Raw genomic sequence first — 8,771 nt, 5'->3', positions numbered from 1 at the left:
ATACGCTTTTTGATTTCCTGACTGCTGGTGCCAAGAGTGTTGACTGTGGAGCCGAGCAATCCCCAAATAAAGATATTAATTTTTACTAAGAAAAAGAAATAAGCCATCTAAAAGCGAACAGAACCCCTTCTCAGTTCAAAATGTCCAGATAACTTTAGCTTCCATTCTCATCACACTTCATTTGAAAAGCTTCTCAGTTATCCTCCTCTTACTAGCTTCACTGTGGAAGTGTAATTCCAGTGACTTCTAAGAGGACTTTTTGATCATTATTTTATCATCATGTAAAACACATTTTCTGGTGGACTACTAAGAATCCCATGCTAAGAGTTCACTTACATTTGTGACAAGATGCAAGCTACAAATCAAGTCTATTTTCAAACTTTCCTAGCTTTGCTCTGGTTGATCATCTCAAAATTCAGTGATGACTCATTCAGCCAAGTATGAAAAATGAGGGGAGCGCAGGTTTGCGTATCTGTGAGAATCTGTATGCAAAATTGCTCATCACTTAAGCGGTATTTAGGTGTTGCGTTTTGATTCCTTGATTATGGAAAAATCAATGTGTGAGTAATTCTAGGAGAGGGAAAAAATGCAACCTTTGGTTATAGCAAAGGAAATGGAAGTAATAAAAATTCTGAGCATAAATGCATGCACCCTGAATGTAGAAACAGATCGGACAATTAGGCGGGTTGTATTTACAGAGCTCTGGTCTTATAGTAGTAATTTCTGTCACCTGCATTTGCAATGACATCAATGTGTAGGTTTGTGTTTCTGCCCCACATTGACTCACAGGAAGCCCCTCCTCTGCCTGATGACAGGCTTCAGAGCGAGGTGACAGGACACAAGAGACGGGGAAGGCACGCACCTGACCAGGTCGATGACCCTCTCCCTTGGGGCAGCGCTGACTGGCTCATCATTAATCATCACAATCTGATCTCCTGGGATCAGCTTTCCTTCCGAAGGGCCACCTGGAGACAAATGAGAGTGACGCACAAGTGAGAAGACCATTGTTAACCCGTCCACAGCCTCCTCTCCAGACAGATCATCACTCATTGCGAGCAAATAGTGCTACCTGGCAAAAACCAAGCTATCCCACACCTGGGCCTATTAAGTCATGACTGCCCGTGAGAAACAACTAAGGAGCTTGCTTTTTTTTTTTTTAAGAAAAAAACATTTCTGTTGAAACTACATGCAGCAGAACAGATTTACAATTTAGTGACAATGATGACATTTTCCATGTTGTCCAACCATTCTTCCCTTCCTTTCCCTAGTTGTCCTACTTCATTAAAATAAACTCCCTGATACCTAAAAACTTCATCTTTAAACTTTTGAGAGTCTACAGTCAGTTTTCTCCCATACAGTTAGATCTCTAAAACAGCACAATGCTAAAGGTAGACATTCTTTATGAAGTGAAAACTATTGATTGATTTTAAAAAATACTTCATAGGATATTTTTGGTTTAAAGTGTACAAAATCTTTTAAGGCAATAATTTCATGCATAATAATCCAACCACAGTGGCTCCAGAGAGTCTGGAACCCATTAAAATGCAAAACTCTGTTCTACATTTCCCCCCTTTTGATCAAAAGTTCTTCAATTGTAATTAACAACAGCAGAACTATGGAACCTTTAAAAATTATTAATAGTCAGTCCAGATCAATCCCAAATGAAGTGGAGTCTTTAGGAGTGGGACCAAGCATCAATACTACTCTAAGAATTCCTAGATATTCTTGAGATTTAATAGCCTAGCCTATTTTCATGTGTTAATACGTATGATTCATTGGAGATCTAAAATGCAGATAATGACTCAGTGGTAAGAAATTGCACTGCCAACACAGAAGTAAGTGGTTTGAAGCCACATGTGGCTCTGAGGGAGACAGATGGGCAAATCTCCTCCTGTGTAATTTATTGCCCTGAAAACCCACTGGAGGGTCAGATAGGTCAGTTCTCACTGGACAGTACACAACAACAACAACAACAACAACTAAGAGGTCCAGGATTTGGTATTTCTAATAAGCTTCCAGGCTCCTAGAAGGAGATATTCAACAACAAATAGTGCTGTAGTCAAAGCTTCAACCACTTGAGTACGCCTGAATTAAAACCAGGTTGGATCTATTTCCTCTCCACAAGGAAGGAGCCGTCACATCATGGGAAACCATGATGCATTTCAGGATGAGGATGTTACCCAGTTGCCGCTGAGTCAATGTCAACTTGTATGGTGGTGACGCGTGCATGTCAGAGCAGAACTGTGCTCCACTGGGCTTTCCCCTGCAGACTTTTTGGAAGTAAACCTTAGGACTTTCTTCTGAGGTGCCTCTGGGTGGACTTGATCATTTAATTTTTAGTTAGCAGATGAGACTGTAATCATTTGCAGCACCTTGGGACTGCCAGAGGGGATTAGAAAGGCCTGACTTGGTCATGTGCTAAGAGCTTTGGGGGAGGATGCCAGGAAACTGGTTTATTCTAAATTTGATACAGCCAGGAAGTAGGGTTAATTCTATTGTTAATGGGTTTTTTTCTCTGTTGTTATTGTTAAGTGCCATCCTCGAGTTGTAGATGACTCATAGAGACCCTGTGAACGAAAGATCTAAACGCTTGTAAAACTTTCATCGGTTCTCCACATTCATAGAGTTTCTGGAGACAAGCTGTTTTGGCAGTGGATGCCACTCCTGCTTCCAAGCTTGTTTTTTATCGGGGAGCTCCACCAAACACTGTCCACCATGGGTGACCATGTAGATGTTTTACATTTTCCCCCGTAAAAGGTGAAAATCAGGAAGCAAAGCTAAAGCTGAGATTGCTTGAGAAGCAGCTGCTCCCATGAGTTACGAGGTGCATGTCTGGGCATTTTTTTTGTTTGCTCTCACACGTCGTGGTCTGTGCTGAGAACTGATTACAGATCGGTCTTCTTGTTGTGGCCTTGCTCCAGCAGGATCACAGAGTGGCCTTGCCTGATGCTGCCAGCCTGTCATCACTCCTGTCCAACACCTTGCTAAAAGGACCTGGGTCCTCAGCCTCCCAATGTCAGTTACTACCCCAGGACAAGATGGTGGTGGTTGTTACCAGGTGTCACAGAGCTGGCCCCCCAGTGCAAAGCAACCCCTGTACAACAGGATTCAAACTTTGTGATCCATAGTGATTTCACTGACCGGTTTATGAAAGCTGATTGCCAGGTATTTCTTCCTGGTCTGGAAGCTTCAGTGAAACCTGTTCAGCATTGTGGCAAGACTCCAGCCACTTCCGACAGGTGGTAGCTGTGCAGAAAGTACAATGGCCCGGAATCAACCCGGGTCTCTCTCATGTTGTTGTTGTTAGGTGCCATCGAGTTGTAGACGACTCATAGCAGCCTTATGAACAAAGGACTTGAGCACTGTTCATAGTGTTTCTCGAGGCAAGCTATTTCGGAAGTGGATGCCACTCCTGCTTCCAAGCTTGTTTTAATCGGGAAGCTCCACCACTGTCCACCATGGGTGACCATTCTTAGAAGCCCAAAATTCCACCACTGAGCCACAACTATTCTTCATGGACAAAGCAGGAATATTTATTTTTTGTGCATTTGTTATATATCAGGCACTGGTCTGCACATTCTGTCCATTAGACCTCACTGAAGGCTGTCATCCTTTCCATAGAATGAGATGCCTGAGCCTCACAAAGGTTAAGGAATTGGCTTCAAGTGGAAAAGACTGGGTCTCAGTTCAGTCAGCTGACTCTTCCAAATTCAGAACAGCCAGAATCTCTTTTGAACTTGCTCCCAAAATTCGCAGAGGAGTTGCTCCTAGGCCTCTTGACACATAAAACTTAAAACCACATCTGTGTGAACTAAGCATTTTAATAAAGACCTATCAACAAATGCTTCGGTTACCTGGTTTCCTTTCACATCTCTAGATATGTGCGATCACTCCACCAATATTGATATGGCGCTATAGTTTTAATGTAACTTCCAGAGTTCTGTCACTGGGTGACAGGTGAAACGGAAGTGTTATCTTTCAAACATTATCGCCGTGGTTTTATTTAGTAATCAAAGTGAACACTTCATCCCCAGAACGTGGAGCTGAAAGTAATTCACTTGTGCTCCACCTACCCAGCCAGTTGGCATGTGTGTCACTCAATATGCTGCTCACACTTGTCTGCTCTCTGGGGAACTGAAGGGGTCATATTTGCACACAAGAAGTTAGAAAGTCACTGGGGACTCTATCGGTTTGTGTGCAAGCTGTCAGTGAAATTCAAGCAAACACATGGTTAATAATCAAATGCAGAACAATACCCACAGTAACTGCCTGATGGATGTTAATTAGTCTGGTAAGAAAAAACACTCTAAAATTAATGGGATATACTCATCCATTTGACCTATACTTTTCAATCAAATGGAAACGCTTTTGTGTAATCAAGCAACTGGAACCCAGAATTCTACAGAAAACAACATGCGATTCCTTCCAAAACATGAAATAATATCACACTTGGGAGAATGGTTTCATGCCCTTATGTCTGACAATTGGATTGTCTAGTATAGAAAAATGGGTCACACCACTGAAATCCCTTAGGATTTGCATAAACTCAACACACTCCTGGGATTTCAGTGGATTCATTTTTATGATCACTCAGTCCCTCAGTGTTGTTAAGGTGACACCTCCCCTGGTGTTCTGATGCTTTAAATCACAATGAGGGAGACTGGCCATCTTTCTCCCTTGGATCCTCTGATGAACTTGAACCACTGCAGAAGCACAACTAGGGATGCTACCACCAGAGCGCCCTATTTTTATGTTGTTGTTATGGATTATCAAGTCAGAATCAAGCCATAATTGACCCTCCAGTGGGTTTCCAGAGGCGGTAAATCACACTGAAGAATCATCTTTCTCTGGTGAACTAACCGGTGAATTTCAACCATGTGCCTTTGGGTTGGCGGTGCAACATCTTACAACTAAGTCACCAGAGTTCCAATTTTTAGGAAAGACATACTTTATTTGACCAACACTTTCACTTATAAAATGAGAGGAAACCGTACTCTTTGACCTCTGTCTTCACTTCTGTCCATAGCATTTTGGGTCAGACGCTAAGAGACTCAAAGGAAAAGAAGAAAGGAGGTTCAAGGAATAATAAAGTGATTCAGCAAAATGAGCAACAAGACTAGACTCTTCAGTGAGCTCTGAGAAGGACACACATTCTGGAGACTCCCCTAATGGGAACTGAAAATTATTTCGATCATTTAAAGTGTGGATGTCTGTATATGTACATACAAAAAAATTTTATATATACACACAAACTGTATTATATATAATATTATATATGGTATATGTTGTTGTTGTTGTGTACCGTAGAGGTGGAACTGACCCATAGCTGACCCTCCAGTGCTTTTTCAGAAGCAGTTAATTGCACAGGAGGAGTTTGTGCAACCTTCTCCCATGAAACAGCTGCTGGTCTCGAACTGCATGCCTTTGGAATTGCAGTGCAGCTTCTTACCACTATGTATGCATAATGTATACGTGCCCAGAATTACGGCAAATACACATGTGGTCTCCACAGATACATTACTGAAGGTTACCTCTGATCCTAGTGTCTGCGCTATTAACTATAATACTTTGCTACTGAACTCAGTTACAGATTTGCAGAATCCTGGAGATTTCCCTTGTGTCTGAAAAGAAATCCAATATAAGACCAATCAAGCAAACACATTGTTGTTAGATGCTGGGAGTTGACTACAACTCAAAGCGATACTATCAATAACAGATCTGAATCTTCCTCTCCTGCTCCAACTTCATGATCTCTGATACACTTGAGTCCATTGTCACGGTCACTATAAAGCCATTTTGTTAAGGGTCTTCCTCTCTGTCTTTGGTCCTCCACCTTTCCCAGCAGGATGTACTTATCCAAGGACTGGATCCTCTTGACGACATGTCCAAAGAATGGGAGAGCTAGTGTCAGCATCCTTGCCTCTAAGAAGCACCCGGGATGCACTTCCTGTAACAAAGACTTGCTTTTCTTTTGTCAGTCCGTGGGATATTTACTACTCTTCTCCAACACCTCCACCATTCAAAGGCATATATTCTTCTCCTGTCAACCTTACTCATGGCTCAACTTTCATATGCATAGGAAGTAAATGAAAAGTTCAGGGTTTAGAGGGAGGAAAAAAAACCAACCCAAAATATTGTTTGAGAAAAAGTAAAGACAATCCACTTCTGGTGGTGGTATCATAATTTACTGTGTTCAAATATGTGGACAGAAGATCATCGCTATCACCTGATAATGTACAGTACCTTGTTATCTGCTGTGTTGTAGGATTGAAGCCATTTTAAAAATTAATTTTAATAAAAGTTTACAGAGACTTTGGGTTTCCAGTCATGCATTGTTTGGCACTGAGTCTATCTGTCAGCATCTGTTGCATAACAAACCTTCCAAAACTCAGTGTGGGGTCTCGCATCTTGTTTTGTAGGAGTCTTTCCTGTGAATGCAGCCTGCCACTTCGCCGGTGCCTCTCTGTGTGTTCTGGTGCTCCTTGAGTTTATGGTGGGGCTCACGGCAAAGGGATGGCAGCTACCCAAAGGGACCTGCTCCAAAGTCAGGAGGGAATGCTAAGAACTAGGACTGCTCAAGCGTATTTCAAATCTTTGCTAGCATCATTTTTGCCAACACTCCTTTGATCGAGGCCAATCACATGAACCAATCCAATACAACGTGGCTGAGAAATCTATTCTGCCGTCTAGTGGTAATCGTTGTTGTTAGGTGCTGTCGAGTCGAGTACTACTCATAGTGACCCTATAAACAACTGACCCGAACCCTGTCCTACCCTGTGCCATCCTTACAGTCTCTGACCTCCTCAAGCTATTGCTTTAGTCACCGTGTCAATCCGCCTGGTTGAGGGTCTTCCTCTCCTTCACCACCCCTCCATCTTCCCAAGCATATTGTCCCTGTCTGAGGAATAACCTCTCCTAGCAATATGCCCAAATTATGTGAGATGAAACTTCATCATCTTTGCATCAAAAGAGCCTTTCTAGTTGCCCTTTTATCCAACCTACCTGTTCCTTTGACAGTTGTTGGCATATTCAGTACTCTCTTCCAACACCACAATTCAAATACATCAATTCTTCTCCTGTCATCCTTAGTCACTGTACAGAACTCAGATGGACAGCAAGTGATTGAAAAGACCATGACCTGAATCAGGTGCACCTTAGTCTGCAAACTGACATCATGGGGAGTGTGTGTATACTTGTAAACAGTCCAACCACCCCAATGGCTAGATCCTCATGTGGCTTTAACACCACTTGCCATTTGTTTTTCCTAAGAAGTTCTTCACGAGCTCATGGAGGCACAGAACAGTACTTGCCTCTGTTTGCAAAGAACCAGGTCATTTCCATGGTTACAAATGATGGGTGCAGGGTTCCCCTTAGTCAGGAGAAAGGAGGGATTGGTCCATTTAAAATCCAGTTTGCTCCATGAACTTTAACCTGAACCACACCAAGAATAAAAGAAAATCAATACAAAGAAAATCTAGTAGCAGGAGCCCTCTGTTTCTATGGAGGGCTGGCTCTGCACAGGTGTTGAAACAACATGGCACAGGCTTCCCAACTCCAAATGCTCAAGGGACCAAACAGGAGTCCTTGAGGCAGGGGGTGCTGGGATGTCCCGAGGGCTACGGAGGTGGGTGGAAACTTACCTGGTGTGACTGAGCGAACGACCACTGGCTTTTCACTCCCTGCCACGAAACCGAATCCCAGTACGGGGTCCCTTCTCATTTCCACCTTCCGAGGAGCCGGAGGGATGATTTGGCAGCTCTCTAAGCGAGGGTCATCAAATGGGATTGCCTGTGTCATGTGGCTGCGGGGAAAACACACACAGAAGGCGAAGCATGAATGTATGCACTGGGCATTTTTCAGGTTGTCTCAATCTCTCCAGTATCTGAACCAACTGCACGCTGGTAGAAAGGGAAAGAAAGGGAGTCACCCTGAACATGGCAAAGGCCTCCTAACTCCAACTCTAACTCTAAATCCAACTCTAACTCCAGCTCTAACTCCAAATCTATCATCAACTAACTCCAACTCTAACAACTCTAACACTAACTCCAACTCCAACACTAACACTAACTCTATTTCTAAATCCAACCATAATCCACATCTGCACACTGCTTTGCACTTGCTGCACCAGTTTCCTGGAATGTTTGGCCAATAGCTATCTGTATGACCCACACCTCCCTCAAGGCTTTGCTTAAATATGACCTTAAAGAGGGCAGTCCTCAGCACACATTCTAAAACTGTAACCTGCTGCTTTATACCCCATCTGAATTCCTTTACCTTCTACTTTTTAAATTTCTTTCCTATAACATTATTTTCCTGGTGGTATAGTGTGTTGCACATCCGGCTGCTAACTGAAGAGCCAAGAGTTCAAGTCCACCAGCTGCTCTATGGGACTTACAGCCTCATAAACCCAACAGAGGGTTGCCATGAATCAGTGGTGACTGGACGGCAGGGGGTCAGACTACTGTAGGCTGTGCTTACTCAGAGGCTTACTCTTTTTTTTTAAATTGTATTAATTTCAATGAACATTTGCAGAGATTTTGGATTTCCATTCATTCATTGTTGCACTTTTCTCCCCGCCCACCCAACCCCACCCCAAGTTCACTCTTCTTCTTGAAAAGCAAAAGAAAAACTCCTTCATTGGTATACAATCCCCCTGCACCCCCTCACCCCCACCCTGAGTATACTCCACTCTGCAACTCTCATCCCGAACTCTTATGATAATCATGTTGTTGTTGTTGTTGTTAAGTGCTGTCGAGTCGCAGGCGACTCAT

General features: G+C 43.0%; 1 protein-coding gene across 2 annotated transcripts in view; it reads right to left on the bottom strand.

Moving 5' to 3' along the window:
- FRMPD4 (FERM and PDZ domain containing 4) overlaps window positions 1-8,771 on the bottom strand; it is a 711,592-nt gene that overhangs the window by 116,349 nt on the left and 586,472 nt on the right. For both annotated transcript variants that reach the window (XM_006892369.1, XM_006892368.1), the window contains 2 exons: window positions 7,641-7,801; window positions 863-965 (listed from right to left, as the gene is read on the bottom strand). In XM_006892369.1, coding sequence (XP_006892431.1) covers window positions 863-965; window positions 7,641-7,801 — 264 coding nt within the window. The remainder of the gene's footprint in view (window positions 1-862; window positions 966-7,640; window positions 7,802-8,771) is intronic.

Source organism: Elephantulus edwardii, unplaced genomic scaffold (genome assembly GCF_000299155.1).
Source record: "Elephantulus edwardii isolate Elephantulus edwardi_28Jun2011 unplaced genomic scaffold, EleEdw1.0 scaffold00115, whole genome shotgun sequence".
Classification (NCBI taxonomy): domain Eukaryota; kingdom Metazoa; phylum Chordata; class Mammalia; order Macroscelidea; family Macroscelididae; genus Elephantulus; species Elephantulus edwardii.
This window is presented reverse-complemented; position numbering and strand designations above follow the sequence as displayed.